Consider the following 27,906-nt stretch of genomic DNA (forward strand, 5'->3'; position numbering starts at 1 on the left):
AGGCAACATTTTTTATACAGCAAGCTTGACAAAAAACCTTAAATACACTTAACTTGTAACATTACAGCTCTACTGAGCTTTTAAAGGTTGCAAAACAGATACTTTCTGGGCTTGACACAAGGCTTGACCAAGAAAAAAAAAGTTTCCCCAATCAACTAAGAAACAAACAAAAACCTTATCACATAAAGGGCACTTTTTTCACAAGAAGAGATCTTTTCTTCCAGAATCAGTCAAAAAAAGAGAAGTTCAACAGCCCTGAATTTAATAAGGCCTGCAACAATGCATGACTACTAGCAATGAGAACACCAATAGTATCAGTAAGAATGATAGCAATGAGGACAAAAATAATGTGTCACAGTTATATGGTCAATCAAAAAGCTGTCTCTGCATACCAGTACGGACAGTCTTCACAATTTCGTCATGATTCATGGGATATTTAATATCTTTTTCTTAAAAACTTAGCCCCCAGTGTTTGTGATACTACACCCCTCAGGTTTAATTTTAAAAAGTTTCTATCCCATGAAACTTCTAAGAAACATTTAAAAAACAAACTCTATCCGTTCAGGAAAAAAAAAACAAAACAAAACAATCCCAAACAACAAAAAATAAGAGCCAAATATTTCTTATTTTTTAAATCTGCACTTTTTAAACTGGTCCCCTGATTTCTGTATATTTGAAGAGGGATTCAAACCTCAACTTCAGATGTTGCTCGAGGCAGTTGTGTGGACACCAACACCCCCCCACCCCTCTCCTCCCAGGCAAAAGACAGACAGGCAGCTGCCAGGGATAATGGTTCCCACTTACACTGCCATACATTTCCTAGGATAGGACCTCAGCAGGTCTCCATCTCTTCTCATCAGCTACTTAGGGGACTTAACTGACCCCTAAAGTTAGATGAGAATTCCTCCACTCCAAGTTCTAAACTAAGAATAAAGTAACAGTTAAATCTCCTAAGCAACGCATCAATTAACTAATATTAAAACCAAACAAACAAAAAACCAAAAAAATTGTTCAGAAATATTTTAAGGGACATTTTTGGTTCTATTATAATGCATTACTCATATAGGATACATGCATTAGGATATATCCCAATAAAACAAAAACAATTAATTAATCTTTGATTCTAAAGCAGGGCTATGAAATCACTATAATTTTGTATTATTACAAAACCAAAATTATTTCAGGAAAAATGCTTCATCGTCTTTTTACCACCAGCAGTCCGACAGTAGCTACAACAGCCAAGCCACAGAAAGGTTTCATTTCTTGTGCAGGTTATCACATTGCAATAAACATCTCTAAAATGGCATCCTCAGAAACAACAAACTCCCTTAATTGAGACGACTGCCAAGAACCAAGTTCTATGTAATTAACTTGCCTATTCTGTGATGTTTCATATGCTCCCGTTCTTACACGACTTCACAAGAAATCAGTATGACTCTAATACAGATCTTTAAAAAGTTATGTGCTTTACATTACAATTGTTATTAAAGGAAATCACTACATAAAATCTCTTCAGTCATATTGTATTCTTCTAACATTTTTTTACAAATGAGGGAATCGCTTCACTGGAATAACTCTGTTTCCACCAGGGTTTGCCAGTTCAGAGATAGTACTGTAAGGTTACCCAAGAAAATCCGAAACCCCCGTGGCTTGACACAAGTAACACACTGCCAGAAAGTCTCTCCCCTCACAGAGCTCTATTATTATACATATTTGCAGTCCAGCAGGGAAGGATAACAGTGAGTCACCCACAGTCACTGCCCCAGGGAGATGATCCCTTCTTGATGTCAATCACAGTGAAGATTCTCTCACTCTTTCATTTGCAGTAAGGCTGCAATGGCCAAGGGAGGGTTCAGGAATGCAGTTATCACAGCCGGAAGAGGTCCTGCTTAAATGGTGCTCATTTAGGGCTTAAATGATGTTATAATGATGCTACCGAGACAATGTACTACAAACCCAAACATTTCACTTGAAGGAAAATTTTACTGAACTTTATAAAAGATGAAAGAGAAAGTTCTAGGGTTCTAGGATGAGTGGTGTACCCCTCTGCTGCTACACAAAATATATTCTCTGGGTCTAAATTAATGAAAACAACCTCTGCCTTTCCTAAACCCAAGAGAGTTAGCTTCATTTGCTACTATGGCAGACTAACCCAATTACATGTGTAAGGAAAAAGAGTGTGGTTGGAGGAGTAGAAGAGGAAACATTGATGCTCACAGCCGCTGAATGATCAGACAGACGTTCACCTGCACCATCTTCCCTGGAACTGTACAGGACTACTCAGTCTGAGGCCTCACTTTGAGCTCTTCGCAATGATGACGATAATGGCAATAATGCATTTGGAACAGTCAAATCTAGCATCTTAAGTAGTAATGCTGGAGTCGTCATTAAACTTACCAAAAGCATTTCCCTGACGTAAGACCAGAGGAGAATCACCTTGGATTGGTGGTAAACTTTGTTCTCTGCAAGAATCTGCTCAGTAGGGGCATTCAAAATGCTGTTCTCACAGGTCTTTGTACCTACAGAGCCTATTAACATCAGCTATAAAGACAGGCGCCCAGCCAATCATCATACCTGTCTTTGAGACCCATCCTATGCTGAAGTTTCCCAATTTCACAAGGATTTGGGTGTATTTAAAAGACATACTATAAAACAGAGTATCAGACTGCATTTGTTCGCTGAATACACTTGCTTTCAAAAGTTCTTGTGAAGTGAGACATTGTATTTCTATTAAGATCCATTATTATTTTCATTGTCAGCGCTGCTATCATTACCACTCATTATTAAAATGAAGCACAGAAATCAGATGGGCAAAGAAAACGCTTTGATCAGGAGAAAGTCTTTAAATATGCTGTTGTATCTACAGACCTACCTGCCATTACAAATACACTTTGTTTCTATAAATAAAAATTACTTTAACCCAATGATGAAGTTATTTCTTCATCAAGGAAGTTAATATGCTTTTCAGAGAATCGTGGATTCAAGTGTGCGGACAATAAAGGGAAAAGTGCTTATTTCTGTGAATTGTTAACTTCCCGGTGGTTCCGCTCTAACATTAATGCTGTGGTGGTATTGCGTAAGAGGGCTTTTATCATACAAACAACTGCGGCCAGCAAGCAGGACGATACTTCATCTCACTTGTCAATTTCGAGGTTTTATATGGAATATAAGTTTTTAGATCTTTTTACCTCATTCATGTCTTAAAATATTTCATATCCAACTACCAGCAAGTATAAAGCTGGCATACTCAAGTGCATAGAATTATGGTATTTTTTATTTATGAGGATCTAATCTTGCACCAGCATTCAGTGAGAGAAAGCAGCCTTAAAAACATACTCTATTTCAAGAGAAATAGAGTTTTAAAGAAATTTAGAGATATTAAAGCAATTTCTATTACTGTCTATTACAAGAAAGAGTTTATCTAGACTAAGAAAATGACTCAAGACCAGTTGTGAGTTGGTCCACACATGAGCTAACCTCACTTTTTTCCCCTCAGGAAGGTGTGGGTTAATACTCTTTAACTTAGCTTAACTAGGCAAGTTTGATTTTGATGAGCACTGAGAATGGGTGCCAGCTAGATAAATCAAGGCGGGGGGGGGGGGGGGGGGGGGATTTTAGCTTGGAAAAAGGTCTAAGTTAGATAACACTGCAACATGTTATCTGAGCTTAGCCTACCTTCAAAGGCATTTCCTAGCATAGGCCTAATTGAAGACTTACTCTCACACACTTAACACTTAATGTAGTCCTTTATTTACAGATCACTGACAGGAGAGTGCCAAGCAGTCCATAATAAGCCAATCTGTTTCTGTGAAAGATTATATGCTAAATAAGACAAGATGCACAGTAGCTACTTTCTAATTAAAAAAAATAAAAAAATACAAAAATCACAGGTTAACGGTATGTATCGAAAACTTTCCTTTCAATGAAGAACTCTTCATAACCTGCACTGTTACAGGAATGTAATAAAGCACCTGAAGCCATAAAAAAAATTATGATCTCCCATAAAACTTAAAAATGGACAAACTGATTTGTCTCAAGATTTATATAAAAATAATTGGACTGAGAATTGACATGCCAAGTTTCCACTTGGAAAGAAATTTTAGGGACTATTAGTCTTACAAAACACCGAAAATGAAAGTTCATAATGGAAATGCTGGCCACCTCTTTACTTCACCAGTGCTAGCTAGACACATAAATGCTCACAGACACTCTGTAAGACTCTGAAGCTTTCTATGATAAACTCTGCTTCCGTAACCAAAAATGAATGACCACCTTTCCCAGCTTTTCAGCTCAGTACAGATGTAAGCACAGAAATCCCTATCTTGCAAATTTCCTGACTTCCCAGAACAGCTTTGAAGCAGGAATTACTGTAAGTCATGAGCAAAGATGTATTGTAAGAAGCGCTAATGAGGCATGAATTACACTCTTTACTCCTTTTGTTATGAGACCATTCTTTGAAGAGGTCGCCATAGCCAAAATATCGTTGCAAAGTTAATTTTCTCTTTTCAGGGCAAATTGAAGGCATTTGTTTCACATCATCTATCTGATACAAGCTGGAGAAATAGCAATCTAATCAAATCACGCATTGTTTTCATTACAGTTTAGCAAAAAGTACTATCTGACACTCCCAGAAATGAATCAAGATATTTGGGTACAGCAATTTCTGTACAGCAGTAGGCCAAGGCCAAATATGAAATGAAACTCATGGTTTATGTAAAATACCTTTAGCCTATGCTGTTCTTAAGACTTTTCCACAAGATCCTTTCCACAGGGAATCAACCAGCTTATTTCTGATTCATGTTTTTTCCTTTTCTGGGCGTGGTTCCCAGTACAGTAATCTTTGCCAATGGGACCAAATCGTGGTCTTTTTAGGAGCACGTTCCAGATTTAGTCCCACGATTCAAGCCACCAGCTGGTTTTAAAGGGGAAAACCCTTCTCTGTGGAAGTATTAACCTGACGTGTCTCCAGTCTAGACTAATAATTATGTTAAAGGACAGAGTGAGTCCATTATCCACATGGAATGGGTGGAGGCTTTGATAAACCCGTAATAATAGGCGTCAGACTAGCCACCGAGGACTTTTCATACTTACTCGCTTTCTTATAAAAGGCAACTTTAGGCTCATTCAAGAATTCTGCTTCCACTGGGACTGACAAACAGTTCGTCTATTTCCATCAAAGGCAAGGGACTGCGTTTAGTGTAGTGCCCATAAAACAGGAAATGGAATGTTGTTCAACAAAGGTTGACCCGCTCCTGTAGATTTTTGTCGACACTGCTTTTGTTCAGAATGGGAAGCAGGGTTCCTCTAATTGTACCATTCCAATTCTTCTCATTGCAGCCTTTTATATATTCAAATGGACGCATTCATTTAATATTGTCTATGCCTTGAAAAAATTGCACAAGCAAAACAAGTGTTGAGAACTGAAATGAAGCTGGTGACCTTCAGTAGAAAAAAAAAACAAACAACGTACAATTCACATTCACAGGGTAACAGTTTTCAAATGCAAGTTTCCTAGGCCCCGTTTTAGCAGTGGGCTTAAAATAGGCTTAACTTTCATTAAGAACACCATGCAAAGAACTTCAGAGAGAAATCGGTCGCAACCACGCCGTGGTTATCGATCCTACAAAACTAGGACCTGTGGAACTGGGGAATGTGCTCTCGAGTGCCATCTACTGGCACCTAAACCATTAACCGACTGTTAATGCACCTCCTCCCGTGGAAGGTACTCGCGTCAGAGCTCTGAGCACACATGTAAATATGTACTTATTTAGACTATTCCTATTTTCGTCGTACTCGCTTATGAATACTAGAGTAGGGCAATCCAAGGGTGTCTTGCAGACTGTTTTTAGAAGGGTATGCTAATGTAATATTCATACAATCATGTTGGCATTCATCTTTAATGCACGCAGTTAGACCACCATCCAACATCAACAAGCATGAGTGCAAATCCTTTTGCCAACCTCTGTGAGTCTATCTGGAGCTCTTAAAATGGTCTTTTCAATTCAAAAGTGTTAACCAAAGTACCTAGTTACAGGGAAAACTCTTTATCCCATCTTCAAACAGGGAAGAAGAAAATAGATTTTCAAGCATACTTTATGGACAAAGGAAAATAAGCTGCGTATAGCACTATTATAAAATACTGGAATTATTTGCTTGCATTTTCCTTCCACCTATCTCAAAGAATTGTAAAGAGACTGAGAAGCATTGTTATCACCACTTTCCACAGAGGGAAACCAAAAGAGGAAACTAAAATGTGGCTTGTTTTCTTACGAGCAAGGCAGTCACTGAGAGGGAAAGAAAATATTTCAGAAATTCTCACTTCTGCATGCTGTTTTTCAGATCACTGTTTAAAACAGCATATTTGAACTGATTGCTTTCATACTAATTCAGGAGGTTGACATTTTTAAATAGCTGCATACAAATGTCTAATGAAAGATAAATTTACAACCTCATTGGAAAATACTGCTGATATCTAACTTTGCAGAGCTGTCAGAAATAAGAAGTTAGCTTCATTCGCAATACAAATTCCTGTCATAAATTAACACTACAAAATGAAGCACAGTCAGTTTCATACACAGCTATATGAAAGGGTCCCTGCACAATGACCACTATCAGTCTTCCGCTATCAAGTTAGTTTCGGGTTTGGCTTTCTTTCGATAAGGAAAATATATTTAATATTAAAATACCTAAAAAGCTACAGGCATAATAAAAAAAGTATTATTAGAAACACCAGTTTGCATGGTCTGTGTTTTTCACTCCTATGCTGCAACTAAGTTCTAAAAGATGATTCTGCTTGTAACCACTATTCAGTTTTATAATCTGTTTTTGTAACAAAAAAGCTCGAGAATTCAAAGTGATGTTTTTCTTTCTCTTCTGTTCCCCAAGGTAACTACTCTAACAGGAAGTAACCATCCTAAAAGACTGCGATCTCATCTAGTGGGTAGCGATGCCCGATGTAGGTGCAAAGGAGATAGAAGAAAAACTCCAAGATGCAGTAAAAAAAAAGCAAAGGAGGAGACCCTGAAGCTCCTGAAGACCTGCCCTAATGTTAATAGCTAACTTAAGAAATGGACCTCGCTGAAACAAAGAAAAAAAAAAAATAATCAGGAAAGAAGATCTAGCCAAACGGCTTCGTCTTCCTGCAGACGAAAAGCAGTGCTACAGCCCTTATAGAAGGGCAGTAACTGGTGTGTGGGGAGCATCCCACGCCCTTCCATTCTCTAGCCAAAAGGGGACCGAGCTTATGTTACACACAATCTAACCCTTCGCAACAGCATTAGCTTGGACTCTTACCGGAGTACTGCCTCTCAAGCACTTTCAGCACTTCAGTGATACTTGCCATAGCTCGGTGTTTTCTACGTAACCCCCAGTGAACTACGAACAAGCCATCCCACAACTCAGCCATACGCTGCTAGTAAAGATAAGATCACTGGGAATGAGGAACAACTATTTGCACTGTGACAAAGCTAAACTAGGTGGTGCCATCCAGTGAGGTTACCTCTGAGGAAGTGCAGAGTTAGGACTGCGATTGCATCGTCAGGCAGACTGGAAACACGGCCAGAGCACTGCACAGCTTCCTTCTGTCTAGCTCACCACACACCTCTCCATTACGAAATAATAATGCCTGTTACAATTTGCCCTTAACAGGCTTTGCCAGCTTGAACTTAAAATGAAACTGTACTGGTTTTAAATAGAGTCTTGCTGCTGTACAAACATAAACATTTCATTATTAATGTATTTTTCAAGACTATATGGATCTCTTCTTGAAATTGCTGAAGTCATGATTTGGGGATATCTTCTTCGCAATAGCAAGCTTTGCTCATTTATTTCCTGGTATGTAAAATTCACTGTTAAAGAAAAAACATTATACATGCCCTCCCAGTACTAATATTCCATGACTGTTTCTGCCACCGCAGAAAGTAAGCAAAGAAAGTTACTGGCCTGTGATTTGGGAACTCCCTTGCCTACCATAAGCTGTGCGGCTGCAAGCACAGCTCTCTTGCAGGCTCTATTCCTCACTTGTGAAGCAGAGATAATAGCAACTCCTTGCTTGCTTCACAATAGTGTTGTGAAGTTAAACACAATAAACCCTCAGGAACACTGTGGTCACAAAAAGCGTAAAGCAGCAAAGGCAAAAAGTCAAGGCATATTTATTTTGCTGGCAAATCACCGCTCTCAGAGCAGTAAGGCAAACACATCTTTGGTGTAATGACAGGTAGGGTTGCCAGTGAGATGCGTTTGGCCTGTTGCTTTTAACTGGTATTGTTTCTGTTGCTAGCTTTTCAGGACACTGCAATCAAATAATTATTGTTTCCTTGGTTGCCAACTATTTTTCTTTTATTAGTAATACCGACCTTTGTTTATTCTTCTTCCTCCCATGGGAAATTTCAACACGCCTCCAGAAGGGATGTTGTATGACTCTCATTTATAATGGGATCACTCCCTTTCTTCCCAGGGGAGGCTTTCTCTTTCCATTTTTTCCCCTCTGTATTTTGTAGACAGGGACACCAAGTCAAATCTCTGCTGTGTTCACATTCATGTGATCTGAAGACGACGAACAGATCAGCAGTTCTCACACATTTGCCTAGGAGACGTACAGCTGAAGAGAATTCATCTCAGACACCATTCCATTTAAACTGTTTAACATTCATTCTGGCAACATTAGCAACAGACCACATAGAAAAGTAGTATCAAAAATACGTTTGTGGGTTTTTTTCTTTCCTTAATGCAGTAAGTGTTTTCTGGCGGTTTGCATCCTTCATTTCTTTGCTTTTTTGCTCTTCACTTCCTACTTGTTTTCTCACCATCCTCGTTCCTTTCTCACCAATGCATGCATTTTACTACCTGTCCCCAATCTTACTCACTCGCAGCTTATTTCTTGGTGTGGTTTTGTCCTCTTTAGTTACCCCTCCACACCCCTATACCTGAAAGAGGAGGATCAGGTATATAGTTTATCTTGCTTTGTTATCATGAACTACTACCCTTTGTCCTAGAAAAACCTTTTCTTTCACTAGGTCATCACGTACTTCTGTCACTCTCATTTGTAGCCCCCACCTCCACTACTGGCAACTCCTGCTGATGACAGATGTCTCGCGATCAGCTGCAAGCCTGCTCTTGGCTCTGAGCCCGAGAGAAGTTCCAGACTTCTTTCACGTTGGCTCTTTGCAGCAGCACTTTTATACAGATGCAGCAAAGTCACCTTTTCCTGAAGTACAGCTTTTTAGAGAATTCCAGGTCCCTCTGCACCACCAAGACTGAATACCTGTAGAAACAGCCTGAGAAAAACTGCAGACAATGCTATTCAGCGGGGTGAGCAAGCACGGATGGCATTTTGCCCTGGGAGTCCTGTTTTGAGTAGTCAGAGCATGTTGATGCATTATTTCATTGCCTAATATACACAGCAGGAGCTCTGGACTTGAGTGTGCAGATGAACTTTCATCATACCAACCCTAAGCTACATACATCCTCCTCTGCCACCTAGTGCAATACTTTAATCTCTTCCCATGCCTCCTGTGCCATTCAACCTCAGTATTACCTTCCCCCACTCGTTTCTTCTACTTACCTTTGGCAAGCCAGAAAGAACACATAATTGTCCAATAAGGAGCTAATTAAGAGAGTCTAGGGTGTGCTAATGCATCAACCAACTAGCAGGAAAGTCTACAAATTCAGATTGGCTAGATATTCCAATGCTATATACATTCAGATTGGCCTGGTGCCTATCTATCAGACGCTGGCAGCCAAATACCACAGCCTTCTAGCCTGCAAAAAAATGACTGAAGGGGCTATGTCTGTACAGATCCAATATACAAAGTAATTGTGTCAACTTTTGGCCTGCGCTTTCTGCAATATCTATGTGCTTCTGAGCAAAGAAGCCAACACCAAAGGACTTGCTAACTCAGCTCTACGTGACATTAGTGGCTATGTCTGCATTAGCAAGTAGCACTTTGCAATAGAAAGCCTGTGAACTGAGAGTGGCTGCTGAGAACCAGATGCCCACGCTACGTGCTTTTGGGAAGTGCTTTAGTTTCCACTAGCTCTAGACCAGTCCTGCAGACTGAAACCCCACTGGCAGATGGAGTCCTAGAATACATCATCTGATTTCACAGAAACACGGAATGGTTCAGGCTGGAAGGGACCTCTGGAGGTCATCTTGTCCAACTTGCCCTGCTCAAGCAGGGCCACCTAGAGCTGGGTGCCCGGGACCATGACCAGAATATCTCCAAGAATGGAGACTCCACAACCTCTCCAGACAACCTGTGCCAATGCTGGGTCACCCTCACAGTAAAAAAAGTGTTTCTTTATGTTCAAACAGAACCTACCATATTTCAGTTTTTGTTTTAGACTTAGTCTTATCCAAAAAGAATCCAGTTTACCCAGACTGAGGCCACTCTGATGGAATCAAATTGATGTTCAAGAGATTTGCTTCAACAGCAAAACCACAACCCTTTATCCTAGCTGAAATGCTACTGTAGATTCATTCACTGGTTCTTCTACTACAACCATGTTCTGCCACCCTTATTCACAATCAGCAGTGCCTGACTTTAAAAAGTGGTGCTCGATATAGTATTTCTTTACATGTTTTAAGATGGTATGGGCAGGTTTTTTTCTTCTTCCTGAGCTGCTTCCCTGTCTCCAAAAACAGGACACAAACACAGAGAACTGTCTAAACACACATATACCACCACACTATGTGTTGCAATGGTTTAAACCATAGAAGGATACGTTTCATCCATTCAGAACTTGGTAACAATGCAAATAAGAGATCAAGGAGAAAGACTGGTGCATTCCCTTCCACATTTACTTCATATCACACATTACCAAGATTATATCCCAAGAATTCATAAAGCTATAATTAGCATCTGTGATAAAAACCTGAAAACAACTTTATCAAACTTGTATGCCAACACAAAACACCATCAATGACCAGTAACCACATACACATTGATGTCAGCTGTATCTCTAGAGAAGTACGTATAGGCATTAGATATTCCATGCATTTGAAAGCCTATCCTGCTCTAAGACATTGCTGTCTTAGACACAGACCCAAATGAACCAGGCCCCAGGCCCATTTTAAAACCAATATACAGCAGGGCTGACAGCAAATTAAATACGCTGTGCACAGACTCTACAGAGTGTATAGCTGCGTACAGTGTAACGCTGCACTACGTAAGCAGTGGGTTAAATGCTGAGGGTGCCCAGCGTTCAGAGCTTTGTGATCGATGAAGGCAGCCAGTATTGCTGAAGTCATTGTTATGGTCATAGCTCTGTAGCAGATCATCAGCTGGGACAACAAAGTCAGACAGATCACTCATGAAAATACAATTCAGTTTGACCTGCACAATTGCTATCACTGCAGTTTAAAAATTATCAAGCCATCTGCAGGCAAGTACTACAGATATAATTTAGGAATAAAGGACATGAGGAACAATAATAGAGTCAAACAACACATGCCACAACACTTTCAATGTCTTCCAAAAAAGAGTGGAGAGAAGAGACACTGTAACGAAAACTCCCAGAAGAACGGTCTTCAAAATGTCTATTTTCTCTCTAGCATTTTGTTTCTCTTCAGATCATTAGGAAAGACCTCTACAAGTATAGTCTCTCAGCTTTTGCCATTTTAATGAGATTTTCACAAAAACTTAAAAAAAAAAAAAAAACAAACAACAAAACCCTTCAAAGCTTCTGTTAAAATTAAACTGTATAACAAAATTGCATCACACCCAAATGCTTTATTCCTTCAACCTTTAACCTAGCTAGTCAGGGAAATGAATTAATGAATCAACTTGCAAAATGAAGCGCTACTTTTGTGAATACAGGAGGCAGAACCTGGCGCTCGGAAGACTTCCTGCTAAACTGGCTTGCCCACATAGACAGCATATTTGTCTTATACTTTTTAACAAAACATTTTAGGAAAGTAGTAACTGCAATTTTCTGCCCATTAATGTGTGCAAATTTTAATTTTCAAATTCATCAATTTGCCTGGTGGTAAGAAAAAAAGAAAAAGGTTTCATCCAACCTTTTTTTGATAAAATTTTAACAGGATAGCTGTTAACATTCAGAAATGCTTCAGGGTCAATTCCCATTAATTCTTGTAGCATTGATTTAATTTTTAAGTGTAGGTAGGATGCTTTTCCCATACCTGCAATCCTATTTTTATCATAAACAAGTTGCTTCTTGATTACTTTTAAAACAAAAAAAGTAATCACTCCAATGGTTTACATATTCATACGGAAAAAGTGGTACTGCTAGACATATTAGTATGTTTAAAGAAATCGGGGGGGGAAAAAAAAAAACAGGAAAAATTCTGGTTACAAATAAAATATGCAAAATATGCTGGATACTGGCTGTGGAAATTTTATATTTCATCCAAATAGTTTTTCAAAATTGAACAAGAATTAGGAACTCATAAAATGAACATGCTAACCAGGAGTCACCAAGCCAAGCGGAAATGCTGTACAGGGAGGTGTGGCTGTCGCTCCGTTAAAGCCAAGGTATCTGAGTCAGCACCGCAAGGGTGGCATCTTCATCTATTTAGGAGCCAGAAATTGGAGTCCTCTCCTGAGGGCAGTGCCTACAGTAGCCTTTGAAGAACTGAGCATGGCTCATTCCTTTTGAAACACAGCTGCCGTGGGAAGGGTCATGTTATGCACCTGCCAAGTTTTCTGCTCTAGCTCTCAAGATTAGCCCTGCTTCTTTTCTCATGATTATTTAGTAAAATTCAAAAACAGTCTTTTGAATAGAGACTTAAATCCAGGGCAAATCGCTCCTCCCCTCCCAGAGTACCACAGTCATTAGGTTACAACCGTGTTGCCTCCTGCATCTGAACACGTCTATTTTGTGACATCTACTTGGTTTCAACTGAGGAAGCAGAAGAGGACTTTGCCCCTTCCACCTTTCCACCTTCCCCCAGCCTAGACACTGGCCTGGTGATTAACATACTGTCATGGGAAGGAAGAGACGTTGATATGAATGAGGACACACCTGAATCCAATTTTCTTGCCTGTCCAACTAGTCTAACTGCTTTGCCAACCACTGGATCATGAGCAACCTGGTTTTGAATAACCGTGTCCATTGTTACTCTGGTTTGTTTTGTTGTTGTTTTTTTTTAAAAGGAATTATCCAAGTATTCACATTGGATCGGTCCCTCATGAGGCTTCAATGACACCTCAAGCCAATCAGAAATGAGTTAAGTCCCTAGTTACACATACCAAACACTACAATTGTTATGAAGTCTTCCAGATAAATCAGAATATGCCTACAGAGTCAGAGTAGCTCCATGATTATGCAGCTGCTGAAGAAGGTTGGTTGGATCTTTATTACTGTCAGTCTTCGATGAACCAAGTCTTAGGTCCAGATATAAATACTTGTATGTGACATTAAATCTGCATACTCCACATAATATCAATGATTTTTAAAAAATATTCACTATCAGAAAAAGGTATATCACTATGCATACACAGCTTGCAGATCAGTGTCTCCAGTCGTGATCAAAACTTGTATTCACCACTTCTAATAGTATTCAAGAGCTTTTGTTTAGGACCTAAATGGACTAGGCAATGTGAACAAAGCAAGCAAATGAACGTTCCTTTTTCCTTCTTCCATGTAGAAAGATGAGAGTAGTCCAAATATTAAAAAAGTGGTAAGTGGAGTTACATAAAATAAAAATCATAAAATGTCCTCTGACATTGATAATTAATGTCATTTTAAAATTCCCCCATTAATCATGATTTGGTGATTTTATTTATTTTCTAAAACTAAAGCCACATGGGAATGAAAATAGATATTGTTTCAAATTAATTTGATTATCATATATCCGCACACTAGTCCTGATTACTCAAGCTGTGCCTTTTTTCATATCCAGATTACAAAACACTTTTAACAGCATTCTGTACAGTATTGTTCATTTTCCAAGGATATGATTATCATCTGAACATATGGTAAAGAGGAGTATTTTAGCTAATAACTATACTTACGTATACAATCTACCCAGCTTTTCTGTATAGCTACAATGTGAAAACCCTTTCCATTTATTTAATTTCTCATTGTACAGAGTTTCCTCTCCATTCTTTCAATTAAATGTTTTTTTTCCCCCTTTTGAAAAGGAGTCCTCTGCAGCAGCAATTTTAATGACTTATTCTCTCAAGTTTTAGAAAAGAGCCTTCCCTTTCTGCCAACTGTTCCATGTTCCTGCCATGCCTTCCTCACAGCTGTTCTGCCAGTCTCCCAGATGCTTCATCTCCCTACCTCTGCAGCTTAGCAGCTCCCAACTCCGTAGCGCTGCTAAAAGAGAAACAAAGCAGCTGACAGAAAATGCATAAGCAAAACAAGCAACTTTGGCATTAGGTGTTAAAAAAAAAAAGTGATTAAGTAATACAACTTCTACACCTGCATAGCTTCTGTGATCTATGGGACATGAATCACAGCACTGACTCATACTTAAAAAAAAACAAACCTTGTATACATAGTTTTTGACCTTGTAACAAACTCAGGCTGAAATAGCTACTCTGAAAGGACCAACACACATTTAAACCACTTTTTTTTTTTCCTTCCAAGAACTTAGCTCTTCTGTGCTACTCCCACCCTCTCACTATTGTGAGCCAGACTATGCCAGATAACAGTAAATTATATACCAAACACCTTATCCTATTATGCTGTTGCTTTCTTTCTCTGCTTACCCTCCAGAGTTCTTCCATTTTAGACGTATTACAAAGATCTTACATCCAGCTGTGCCACACTAACACAAACCAAACTAATCCACCTTTAATCTCCCAAGATTCCTCTTGACCCAGATAATGACAAAAGTGATGGTGTAAGTGAGAGCAGGTATGATCTGGAGATTATCAGAACATAGTATCTCCACAGGGCTACCCCCAAATGCCTACGGGTTGACAGATTTCACGTGATGATAGCAGCCAAGGTAAAGAAGGGTGAGGTGCTTTAATTATGCCACCATTTGGCTGTCAAATAAGGTGTTTTCCAACTCTAAGGCAACCGTTTTAAGCAGCAAATTATGCGTTTTAATATACTGAGATATATATTAAAATGGAGAAAAATAATGCAAAAACACAAAAGTGCACACAAATGAAGTATGACTACCAAACCATGAATAATACATAGATTTACATTAATTAAAAACTCAAAAATTCTAATATTATTTAATCCAGAAAAAAATTACACAAGTTTAATCAAATACTGAAATTTCTGAAAGGGAACTGACATGGGAAGTGACTGTCTTCTTCAATTAACTGAAAACAAGAAATGAAATTATTTAATGAAACAAGGTTCTTCAATTTAGAATTTATTAAAACTTCCTTTTGGTAGTGTAATTCCATATCAATTGTAATTACACCTGGGGGGAAAAAAAAACCTAAATATTAACATTTTATTACTATTAAGCTGGGAAAAATAAGGTGATAGGATAAAAAAATCCTACCAAACTTCGAAGTAAAAAAGAACTCACAGATAGGAATGTTCTTCTACCAATTTGTCAGCTCTCAGGAATGTATTTTTTAAGAGGAAAAGCAGCTTTTTCCAGAAGTACCAGAATTTAGCCCTCATAAATAACAAAGTAAATGGACTAATGACCTTAACCTAGTATAGGTACTAAAAATCTCATGCTCTTATTAATTCAGGAGCATTAAAAAAAAACTGAGATGGAACAATACAATAATGGATTGGAGAAAATTATTTCACTATACCATATTATATAATTTCTTAATTCCACACAATCTATCATCATGAATTGTTCTCATAAAATATTGTATATTGCATTTTACGGTTCTGATGAATCAGTATTACTGAATAGGAATAGAATTCTGCAGTTCAAATTGATATTTCTTCAGACAACCAAGGTGCTAAATATAGGTTCTGCTAATAGTGATTTACCAAGAAGAAAACTCAGCTTATGGTGAATATTTTAAAAACTCATTAATACTTATAACTGACCGCAAAACAATTAGTGATGTCTCTTCCCCCCCACACACCCCCTACATTCCAGGTCAGGTTTGGTACATCCAATATGGAATGTAGTACCAATAAAATGATGAGAGAACTTTTAACCAGAACCTGTTGCATCATACGAATTTAAAAATTCCAGTACTCAATTGTAGCCAAGTTGCTGTAGAAATTACACCAGTTGGAAACTCACCTACCCAGTCCAGAGCTAAAAGGTCTGATTGTCAACTTCCTTAGTTACCAGTTAGCATGAACTTCCCCAGGGCTAGAGACAAACAAGTGCTCCCAGGGTCTGTGACTCTGGAATTCCTGCCATGCAGGTTTCACAGTGTCCATTACTCTCCTGTTACTTGCAAAGTGGTCTGTCAGAAAGATGCTTTAATTTTATTTATTTTTGGTACTAATCAGAGTAAGTCTGAATTACAAAACAAGTCCTCCTTCAAGAAAAATAACACAAGTCAGCCAGACAAAAGAATTGGATGAAAAGACCTTTAAGATGAAACTGGATTTTGTCCAGTGACTAACTGAATGGTTTGTAAAATGTACCTATTAAACTTACTAAAAACGTAGCCCTATTTTTAAAAAAGAGCCCAAATTGTGAGAGGTATCAGCTCATTTCCACTGAAAGTAAAGAACAGGCTGAACTCTCTATAGCTTGCACCAGTTCACCTGAAATCAAGAATCACATCAGTTGCAAGTTTTGTTGTGGCAGAAAAGACTACCGATTACACGGCAGAACTAGTATAAAAGCCTCATACAGAGATGCCTACCCAACCACTAGTTCATGCTCTCCGCCTGACCGGAAGCTGCTGCCTTTGCCAACATACCTGTTGTCAACGAAGGGCATTAACGTGTAGAGGCAAAGTCACCCTAAATGCAATCAAAACACCCATTCGTTGCGCCACATTAGAGATTCGCTACAACGAAACAGATCCCAGTAACTATGTGGTTCAACAAGAATACTCAGAAAAACTAGTTTTCACAATTTATTAGGAAGTTTAAATGTTTTTCATAACTTCCTTAATCTGCAGTGATAGATTCCCCCTGTCCCCTATGTCAAAACAAAGAACAAACAAAAAAAACCGCAACAAAAAAATATCAAAGCTTGAAAAAACTTCAACTGAAGAAAAACATGGTAATTCCTCCTCTGTGGAGCACCCCGGCACTGGACGCGGGGTTGGTCACGCAGGCTGCAGCTCCCCGGACAGCGCACCGCAGGGAAACCGGCCGAGGGGGACCCCGCGGACGGAGCGCTCCCGCGGGCAGCCCTGGCCCTGCAAAGGCGGGAGACCGGGGAAACACCCGCAGGCGGCACTGCACCTACTGGCTTGGCCCTCACACGCTTCCCGTTCCCGGCCGCTTCCCCGGGCGGCCTCCCGGGCTGGATGGGCCTCAAATGCCCAGAGTCCCCCTCACCTTTCCTTCCTCAGCCTCCCCCCCACACACCGCCACCCCGGGGCTCTTTAAGAGGCTGCCCTCACCGCGGCCAGGCCGAAGCACCACCGGCCCCACCGCACTAAAGGCAAATGAGCCTACGGCGCGGCAAGTACACCGCCACTGCCGAGGACGCCGGCGAGCCGAGCAGCTCCCAGACCACCGGCTGACCCCCGAAAGCCTAACCCCGACCCCCGAAAGCCTAACCCCGGCCCCCTCAACCGCCCCGGCCCCAGATAACCTCCCCGAAACGCCTGCCCTGGCAGCGGCGGCCGCTGCTGCGCGCCGGGCGTCCGCTGCGCGCATGCGCGGAATAGAAGCGCTGCCTGACGGGGTTCCCTCCCCGAGCGACGCTTGCCATTGGTTGTCGAACATTACCGAGCGCTTTCGTGCTCCTCCGGCGCGAAGCCGAAGGCGGGGGTGGGGGAAGGAGGGGGAGCAAACGGCTCGAGCGCGGTGCAGTGCATTGTGGGGCGGAAGAGGAGAGTCACCGCTCTGCTAGGGCCGCCATCTTGCTCTGCGTCCGGACTTGCTCCCGCTTTCGGGGCCTGCTCCTTCTCCTCGCAGCGCAAAGCGGTGGAAAGGGAGAGGACGAGGGGCCCGCCCGGGCGGTGCTGATGCGCGCAGAGCCTCCTCGCACCTCTCGCGGGCGCCGCTAGCGAAGGGGGCGGGGGTGGTCGGGCGGTCGCCGGCGCGGCCTCTCCTCTCCTCTGCCGGGATGGGTCGGTCCCGCAGCCGGAGCTCGTCCCGCTCCAAGCACACCAAGAGCTCCAAGCACAACAAGAAGAACCGGAGCCGATCGCGGTCCCGCTCCCGGGAGAAGGAGCGGGCGCGGAAGCGCTCCAAGTCCCGGGAGAGCAAGCGGAACCGGCGCCGCGAGTCCCGATCCCGCTCCCGCTCCAACACGGCCCCCTCCTCCCGCCGCGACCGGGAGCGGGAGCGCGATCGCGCCTCCTCCCCGCCCGACCGCATCGACATCTTCGGGCGCACGGTGAGCAAGCGCAGCAGCCTGGACGAGAAGCAGAAGCGGGAGGAGGAGGAGAAAAAAGCGGAGTTCGAGCGGCAGCGGAAAATGTGAGCCCCGGGCCTGGGCTGGGGGCTTCAGGGGGCGGCGGGGGGTGTGGGGTGCGTGAGGGGAAGCGGGAGGAAAGGAGGTGCTCAGTGCCCTGGTGCCTTTCTCTCCGCGCCTTCCTCCAGAGCGGGGCCGTCTGCCACGGGGGTAAAGGCGTTGAGGCCCTCGCTGCGGCCTAACTCCTGCCCGTTTTCCCGCCATCCTTCCCTTTCCTAAAGCCTCGCTCCCTCAGGTGCGTTAGTAGCCGCCCGCTCGGGGTGCGGGCCTGCCCGCACGCTGCCTCCCTGCCCGCTGGCTCCGCTCGCTTCCGATCTGCCGCCGCTCTCCTGCGCTGCTCTTAAACTTCTCTCTGCGGCGGAGGCCTCCGCGCCCCGCAGGCTTTGTGCTGCACTGCCACACTGCCCGCCCCTCCCCTTTTTTGCGTGGAGCTTATTATGCGTCGAGCGGAGGCGTCTGGAGTTGCTCGACCTAGGGTTTTAAGAAATAACTGTGCCGCGATTATGTTAACACTGAGGGTTCGGGTTTGGTTTTGTTTCGTTTTGTTTTGTTTGTTGTTTTTTTTTTTTTTTAATTGCCGAATGGGACAGTGAGATCCGGTGACTTGTTTCATTCGAAACCTTTTCCTTTTTTAGTTTTCGCTATGGGGAATATGGTTGTTTATAAAGTCTACAGAGATAGATAAATTCTATTTTAATGAACTTCGGATGTGCGTTAAGATGTTTAGCAATATTGTTAAGTTCTGAAAGAGACCTTTATGCAGCAGAGAGAACAACGGTTTTAACGGTTGTGATAAAGTGATTCTTGTTCTTTGAATGTTACCCTTGCTCATTGGAGCACTGAACCCAGAAACAGCACTTGTTCGTACGTGTGAAGCCAACTAGTTCTGTTAATTCTCAGGTGGAGCTTTGCGTTTTATTTCAGCGATATTGTTCTAATGAAATATTAATTATAGTTCAGAAGGCTTGATCATCCTGAGTCGTCACTTTCATTTTTGTTTGTTGATAATCTCCTTTGCTAACTTCAGAATTTGACAGCGATGTCATCAAAAACTTGCATAGTAACACAAACACACGTGAAAATGTTGAAGGCTTTTTGAGTTATTGACCCTAATTTCGTGGTGTATAGTTTTATGCAGTACCTAAATTGATAAAAATATTCCATGCATATCTGGGAAGAAGGATTGGAATGTGCTTAACGATTTGAGAATACAGTGAGTAGTTTATCTTAGTATTCTGGAGCTATTTTAGTTCATATGTAATCTTTTAAATATTATAGAAATGGATTTAAAGATTGAGGAGAGCGAACATTACACAAATAACAAAATAAATATTATCTAACTTAAATGGTGTTAGTCTTAGTGGAGAATTTTATGGTTAGTCTGTGTCCAGGCTTTAAAAATTGAGAGAGGATCTGTTTGAGTGCCTGTGGAAAATGAGGTGTTTATAAACTTTAAATAATACATCTACAATATTTGATCACTATTTTTTGCTGCGGAGCGCTCAAATTGAAACTGAATGAACTGTAGCTCATTCAGTGATGTAGCAACATATTTCAACTCTATTTTCTGCAGTAAGTTTTCTAAAATTTCAAAGCTAACATATAAAATACTCATGAAGTCTGTATAGGAGGAATATGACATTTGAGCGCTATTGGCAATGGAATAATAAACTTCTGAGGGAGAAACTATTGGAAGAGATTTGGTATAGATTTCGATGCTTCTAGAATACACTTAAAATTTCAAATAGAAAAATCAATAAAACTTAATAGAGTAGAAAACTATGGTATTTGAATGAGTCATCTGTAAATTGTGTTATATGTGTTAGTATATACTCATGTTTGTGAAGGAAAGTAGTAGTTTCTTGCTAACTGAATTAACTAGTGGACAGTTCGTATATTGAAAGTGACTTTCTTCTTCTCGTGTCGGTTGAAATCCTAATACATAGCCTAACTTCTGCTTTTTCCTATAATGCTAGTTTTCTATGAAGGCCTTGCAAATATGACATTTTTTTTCCCCTCAGAAATCTGCTGAAATGTAAGCAGCTTCTTTTCTGCAGATTTTATAAAATTAGTCTTTAAAGAGTAAATGGAACATGCTAAAAATATTTTTACATTAATGACTTCTCTGTTTCTCTGGAGTCATGGCGCAGTGGGTCAGGATGATAAACTTATACCTGTAAATAAAATATTGTAAGATCATGTGATTTACAAAAAATAATTAATTGTTGGTATAAACTACAGAATGAATCATTGAAATTTATATCTGTGTTTATAATTTGATTTTCTTTATAAACTCAAAGCCATTGATTGGAAGTATATTATCTTCATCCATAGGCACAAGTTGGTCTTATAATTAAATCTGAGAATAAATTTTTACTTTATTCTATTTCACTTCTTTCTATTCCTAGTGTTTCAAGAAATGTGGTTGCTTACACTGAACAGTTATTATATATTTGTAATATTGTCATTGCCTATGAATGTGAGCAGATATATTTGCTTGGTTTAATTAAATTTGAGTGGCATTTGTTAGGATGAGAGGAATGAAACGTGTGCAGGCACAGTGCTTAATTTGAGTACATCATCAATTGCTGAGGATATTTGAAAACTTATTTCAGACATGAGTGTCAGGCGTTTATTTATAACTATGTACTATGTTCAATTAGCTGACTTTTATTCTAGATTTCCCTAATGTTAAACATAAAGCTAAAATAGTTGAATAAAATGCATGAATATGAGCTTTCTGAAAAATGATTTTTGTAGAACAGCCTCTTATGTAGCTGTAAGCTGTATCAGTACAGGACGGTGAGAGTACTCCCTGCTGAATAAATACCTGTAAGAGGGAAGAAAAACCTTTAAAAATAAAAGGCTACTTTGTATATAAAGGGTGTTTAAAAATTTGTCTTTTAAACTTTTGACCCTTCCCTCACCTTCCATCCAAAAAGGATCGTAGGTGGCCTGGCAGAGACACACTCACAGAATGGGGTTGATGCATTTTTTCTGGATGGTGGTGGACTTGGGTTTTTGTTTTTCTGAAAAAATCACCTCAAGATATTTTGTGTCGCTTTAGGAAAAGTGAATGCTGGCCTAATGTGTCACTGAGTAAGTTTGCTATCTCTTGAGGAATGGAAGAATCAAATTTGTCTTCTGGGGCTGAATGTTTAAGTTGGGGATTCCAAAACTTTTTACTGAAGGAGGTAGACTATCCATTGTGTTCAGCACGCTTTTGAAAATAATACACATGAACAGAAAGAATTTGGGAGCCTTTCACCTCATGTTTCTCTAGCTCAGTAATCCATGCTTTATTATCTCCTATTGCTTGTTTGCAAATTGTACACTGGGAAATCTAAAAGTTAGTAAATCCTGTAACATTTTTTCTTTTTTTTTAATCAAAGTTATTTTTATGTCTCTCAATATAGGTAAGATAGGAAAATGCAAACATTATGAAAATAACAGGATATTAGGATATTACAACAGTAGTTGTTATTGTAAATCATGGATTTCTGGTGCTGACAGGCTAGAAGATAAGTTTATAAGATTGTTCCATACTTCACGGAATACTTGAAATGAAAGTTCAGTTTCAAGGTTAGAAAAGAACAACCTTCTCCCCAAAGCCCGTAATATTTCTAAATAAGTAGTACTATGTGAAACATAGCTATACAGTATTCGCTGTTTTTGATCTTTGGGTATCTAATTGCCATATTGTACTAGTGATTACTACCTGGAAGATTTGTTTTTTCCGCATTTGGTAATAAACCTGCGGATTGACCTAATCTTTTTGCATCCTTTTTAATGAAAACTTAAAAGAGTGATCAGGCTAAGTGATAGTGCTGCTGCTAAACAAAAATAAAGACAAGACGACATTTGAAAATACTTCCAAAATTCAGAACATAGAAAACTGTAAAGGTTGCAAGGATTTATTTAGCACTTGGTATATTTTATTTTGGATAATTATAGTAGAAACAGAGTGCTGCAATAAAGAAGTTAAGGACAGCTGAAGTATTTGAAATTTGATAAGGTAAATTGTTGGATAACTAGATTACAGAAACAACACCTGGAATTCTTATTAAAATATTCAAATTACAAATTTTATTGCTTCTGTCTTCTATTTTAGTTATTAGAGATTAGTTTGGTGCCTCTGAGGTGGTGGCTTTAAGACAAGATTTTACAAGACGTATTGTTACATGTGACTTAAAATTGAGACCATTTAAGTTCCTGAAGGGTGAAAGAGGGCCAAAGTTGGGGGATGTGGTTTTTTTTTTTCTTCTTTTTCCTAAAAATGATCAAGAAGTAGTATGATAAGGTGTCTTGTTAAGCTTGGTGTCTTGAGATATGGAGAGATGCTAAAAATGATATGGTCTGAATGAGTTCCCTGTGGTAGGAACACTGGTTGCCTGAATATTCACTTTCCTTGAATGTAGGGCGAAACATTCTTTAAAAATATGATCTGTTTGTATAAGGTATAAGACTTAAAAAGTTGATTCAGTAGCGTGGCTGATGCTGTGTATTTGCAAGAGTTTGTTGCAGTGCAACCGTTCTTTATTGATTAAAAAGGTAATCCTTGTGTTTGCATTTTGTAGTCGTCAACAAGAAATTGAAGAGAAACTCATAGAGGAAGAAACTGCTCGAAGAGTGGAAGAGCTTGTGGCTAAACGTGTAGAAGAAGAGTTGGAGAAAAGGAAGGATGAGATTGAGCGAGAGGTTCTCCGCAGGGTGGAGGAGGCTAAGCGCATCATGGAAAAACAGTTGCTCGAAGAACTCGAGCGACAGCGACAAGCTGAACTTGCAGCACAAAAAGCCAGAGAGGTAACGCTCGGTCGTTTGGAAAGTAGAGACAGTCCATGGCAAAACTTTCAGTGTCGGTTTGTGCCTCCTGTTCGGTTCAGAAAGAGATGGAATACAGCAAATCTAATTCCCTTCTCGTATAAACTTGCATTGCTGCGAAACTTAATTTCTAGCCTATTCAGAGGAGCTCACTGATACTTAAACAGTTATTCTCCTAAAACCTGAACAAGGATACTTGATTTTTAATGGAACTGACCTACATATTTCAGAATTGTTTGAAACTTTTGCCATGGCTGCAGGATTTATCAGCGGTCCTTTCATTTTTGGGGAAGGGTATTGAAAATCTGTAATTATGTATCCTTCATTTGTTTCATTTTGTTTACCTAGACTGTAAGAGGCTTTTGCCTTCAGTCAGGCAAAAAGCAGGGTCCAGCAGTGAGCTGCAGTACCTGTCTTTAACAAATAGGTTTCTTATTCTTCATTTAAAATGAACATTTTCTTTGAGCATACATTGGACTAATTCTGGGACTTCGAGCGTAAGCCCATCCACGTCTTCACGAAGGATCTATGTCCAAATCATTATATCAATTTTTAATAACTACTAACAACTCCTTTTTTTTCCCTAGAAGTTATAAAAGAGCAGGTTGCCCTTGTCTGAAGTCAAGCTGAACATGTGACTTGGGTTTTTGGTTTTGTTTTTTTTTTTTTTTTTAATCAGCAGCTGGAGCAGAAGCTGAAAATGTCTTTCTGTGAGACAGTAATTTGCTACTAAAGGCTTTGATGCCTGCCTGCACCGATCATTCCAGGATCCAGAAATTTAAAGACAAACTTTAAACCGTAAAGGAAATTTGTGTTAAACAGTCGTAAGTCTCAAATGCCTTTTTCACTCTGTACCTCCTACACGGTTTATTTTAAATTAATATTTTGATTGGCTTACCAAAGGAAAGACAGTAGCAATGAAGCTTTCCCCTTCATACTAAATGTGACTTGTCTGTCACATAATATCTTTAAATTAAAAACAAAAAAACCCAGAACGCTGAGTTACAACAAATATTAAGAATCTTAAATTACACCTGTTTTGCAAATTCAGACCTTAACTGTGAAAGAATTGAAGTTCAATTTAGATGTCTATAGTCAGCAAATGCTTCATGTATAGAGGTTTTCATTTGATCAGGTGGATTACTTTTTTTTTTTAAAAAAGTATTTTTGCTATTGTCAATGTGATGTGAAGAAGTCCCATCAGTTCTTTATAACGCAGAATAAACTTCCATGCCTGGAGTGAAGAGTGCTAGCTAGTAGCTGGTTACTAGTCATAGTAAGAAGTTTTCTCTTCGTATGCTTGCTTTGTTCGTATTAACTTTTTTTTCTTACACAGACACAAACCTCTGGCTAACTTTAAATCTTCCAAATATTAAAATAATTTGGATATATATTACGTGAACTGAAACACCTCAAAAACTTTCACGCAGTCTTCATACTTATGAGTTGCATAACAGAGTTCCATAAAATTCACCAAGAAAACAACAATTACAAGGCTTTATTTCCTGATCTTGCCTACCCTGGACTCCTGAATTCCAAGTTCAGACTGCAAATGACAGTTTCAGCTGTCTTAAAATTGTCAAAATATTGAATGTTAAGTCCATTCTCCCCATGAAAGAAGCCCATAGCTCCATGAAGTATGGATTACCATTTGTATTTTTCACTAACAGTAAATGTATTTTTCTTATTAATTGTTTGCCTTAGGAATGATTTACATATTTTTGTTCCTTCTTATCATAAACATCTGCATTCCTCAGCTCAGCCTTCCTTGTATGTTGTTTCTTTATAAATGGTTGAGCTGCTGATGCAGGTATTGCCAAGCTAACAGTACAAATCATTTTAAAGAGGAAGCTGGCGCGTATGGCAGCCGAGGAGCACACTCTGCAGGACACTGGACAAGACAGTAAATATTCAACTTTTAATGCTGATTAAAGGAGTATAGGTAAAGAATACGTAGGTATACTTAATTGGTGAGACAAACTATTCACTTTATTTATATTTTCTATATTACTTTTTAATTTGGTAAATACTATCCAGTTTTTGTAGTTGTCCTTGTTGATTTGTGTGATATTAAAATTCTAGTAATAAATTGTCAGGAATCTATGATTAGGGAGGGTTTAGTTGGTTGCTGTTTGGACTGGGCGGGATGATTTAAATTGAGTACTAGAAACCAGTTTTAGTGGCTGCACAATTTACCGTTGTGAGACAAAATAGGTGGCTGTAAAGCTGCCACTTTAAGTCAGTTCACAAAAGAATTCTGAGAAAGATTAGTGAACATGCAGAAAGGAGTATTTCACTTTACTAACATCTTGCCCTGTCCTCCCCTTTAGGAAGAAGAGCGTGCAAAGCGTGAGGAACTAGAGCGAATACTAGAAGAGAATAATCGAAAAATTGCAGAAGCACAAGCTAAACTGGTATGCAAAGACGTAGCTAACAGTTCTGTAGGGGAATACGGGTCCCTCTGCCTGATTTGCACCACAATTAAAATAAACAAATCGATCCTTTCTAGGATTCAACTTGTCTATTGCTGGTTATGTGGGTAGAGTTGCTCTCCTTCCCGTGAGCATAAGACGCCAGATCCTTAGCAGTAACACTAGTCTGAAAAAAAATAGTTCAGGTGCAGTTAATTTAGAGGAAGACAGCTGCCTTCAGAATTTAAAAAGTACCTTTTTAACTATATCTCACAGGGAAGGTTGAAGTAAGTTTGCAAACACATTCAGCTTCTAGAACAGAAGTGGCTAATTCTGTTTTGTTGAGCAGGACAAGTGCAAACTCGATTTGAGACTGGTATAATGTTGCTGTACAAGTGCTGAAAGGGGCTTTCAGCATAAGCTTAAGATGTCTAAGTTACGAAAATCTAGCTTATGTTGGTCTCCAAGCCTATTCAAGCAGGTGCCTGCCTCATGACAACATTCAATATGATTTAGCTGATTCTAATTAATTAATGATAAGCTTCTTCTAAATCCTGGTTGAACTCTATTGGTTTCAGTTACCCAAGTAATTGCACCTTTTTCAGGTAAAGATGATGCTTCTTAAAATTCTTTGCTTGAACTACATCTGCTTTAGATCTCTTTCTGTTTTACCCTTTTCCCAACCTCATATGGTGGAAATGGGACAAGTATTAACTGATGTAATGAGCAAAATAAGCACCTTTAGACCACTGGAAGAGCTGTAAGAATCATAAGTCAGTGTAAGGATTGACTTGTTACAAATCAAGTAAAGATGGTTTTGAATTAGGAGGGGTTTTTAGATGGGTTTTGGAGTGGGGAGACCTCTGTTTGGAGGTCTGTTACTTCGTTATATTGTGCCTTCATCTGACACGTGACAGGTGTCAGGGGAACTTTATATATACACACTGACTTCCTTAATTAAAATGTAACGTGTTGTTTGCAAAGCAATGCTGAAGAACATTGCATGTAAGCACTCAAGGTTTCGACGCGTTAGCTGTAGAAAGTTTTCTGTGTTTCTTCTAAACTCAATTCAAATAACCATTTTATAAATGGTTTCACTGGAACCAGCTATGGCATCTAGCTCAGGTAGAACTGCTTACCTAACTATGCAGGAGTGGACCTGTTTGGAAGTTAATACCGAGTTGTAAGTTGCTTTTATGACTGCAAAATACGCTGGCCTAAATTCTACCATTTTCATATATAGGCTGAAGAACAATTGAAAATTGTTGAAGAACAAAGAAAGATTCATGAGGAGAGGATGAAACTAGAACAAGAGAGACAACGTCAGCAAAAGGAAGAGCAAAAAATTATCCTGGGCAAAGGAAAGTCTAGGCCAAAACTGTCCTTCTCACTAAAAAGCCAGGATTAAATTGCAACTCTGAACTCTTAAAAGGAAAAAAGAAAGAAACAAAAAAATCCGACAAAAAAGCAAAACAAAAAAAAACTTTGTATGGTAGCTTCATGTTGAAGTGTTTTTTTTTTTTCTCTCAATTTTTTTTTTTGTCTTTTTTGAAAGTCTGGAAAGTTAGCTTGTTCTAATAGGGGCTGTGCTCTGCAATTCTTAATTTTTTTAAAACTTCCATTAAGTTAAACCCTTATCAGATCATTGTTGCCTTTTAGAGGGTAATCTGTTCTCACCAATTTTGTTTCTGTATTAGTGGTCTGAAGCAGATCAGGTCACTTTATGAATCGTGGATGATCTGATAAGGTTTTACTGACCTACGCATCAGAGTTTGACTCTGATAATTGACAGAACTTTATACTGGGTATTGCTGACTTTTAATTTTTTTTTTTTTAAAGTCAGTAAATACATGAGTAAATTGCCATAGTATTACTGGACCTCTGTGGTTTATTGTTAAATCAGTGTCCTATGATACTGTCCTGTTGTTGCGCTTGATGTTCCTGATACAGGTAAGGAAATAGTTTGTCATTTCTGCTATGAATACATAGAGAGAGTTCAGTATTGTCTCTGTTAGATTTGTTTTTATTACATTGACAGCATTCAACCAGCGTTCCCCATTGTGTAAATAAACCAATTTGCTGAATAAAGTGAAAGTCTTAAATTCATATGTTTAAGTAAATTTTTTTAGTACACTTCTATAAACAGCTATGAGTGACAATTCACATGAAATTCAAGACTATAGTGGTATTTTTTTTTTTAAATTTTGCTTTAAACTA

The 27,906-nt window shown here is 39.5% G+C and overlaps 1 protein-coding gene across 1 annotated transcript; it reads left to right on the top strand.

The window, feature by feature from the left end:
• The first annotated feature begins 17,864 nt into the window (after nucleotides 1-17,864).
• On the top strand, nucleotides 17,865-27,795 carry ARGLU1 (arginine and glutamate rich 1). The gene is made up of 4 exons (XM_076361230.1): nucleotides 17,865-18,462; nucleotides 23,035-23,260; nucleotides 25,609-25,692; nucleotides 26,933-27,795. The coding sequence occupies exons 1-4, from the start codon at nucleotides 18,107-18,109 to the stop codon at nucleotides 27,095-27,097; spliced, it is 831 nt and encodes a 276-aa protein (XP_076217345.1). The 5' UTR covers nucleotides 17,865-18,106; the 3' UTR covers nucleotides 27,098-27,795.
• Nucleotides 27,796-27,906: the final 111 nt, after the last annotated feature.

The sequence above is a fragment of the Aptenodytes patagonicus genome, chromosome 1 (genome assembly GCF_965638725.1).
Source record: "Aptenodytes patagonicus chromosome 1, bAptPat1.pri.cur, whole genome shotgun sequence".
Taxonomy (NCBI): domain Eukaryota; kingdom Metazoa; phylum Chordata; class Aves; order Sphenisciformes; family Spheniscidae; genus Aptenodytes; species Aptenodytes patagonicus.

Coding starts and splice junctions, on each gene's coding strand:
- ARGLU1 (XM_076361230.1), top strand. CDS start 18,107: ATGGGTCGGTCCCGCAGCCGGAGCTCGTCCCGCTCCAAGCACACCAAG. Junction 23,261..25,608: donor CAGCACAAAAAGCCAGAGAG/GTAACGCTCGGT, acceptor CCTCCCCTTTAG/GAAGAAGAGCGTGCAAAGCG. Junction 25,693..26,932: donor CAGAAGCACAAGCTAAACTG/GTATGCAAAGAC, acceptor TTTCATATATAG/GCTGAAGAACAATTGAAAAT.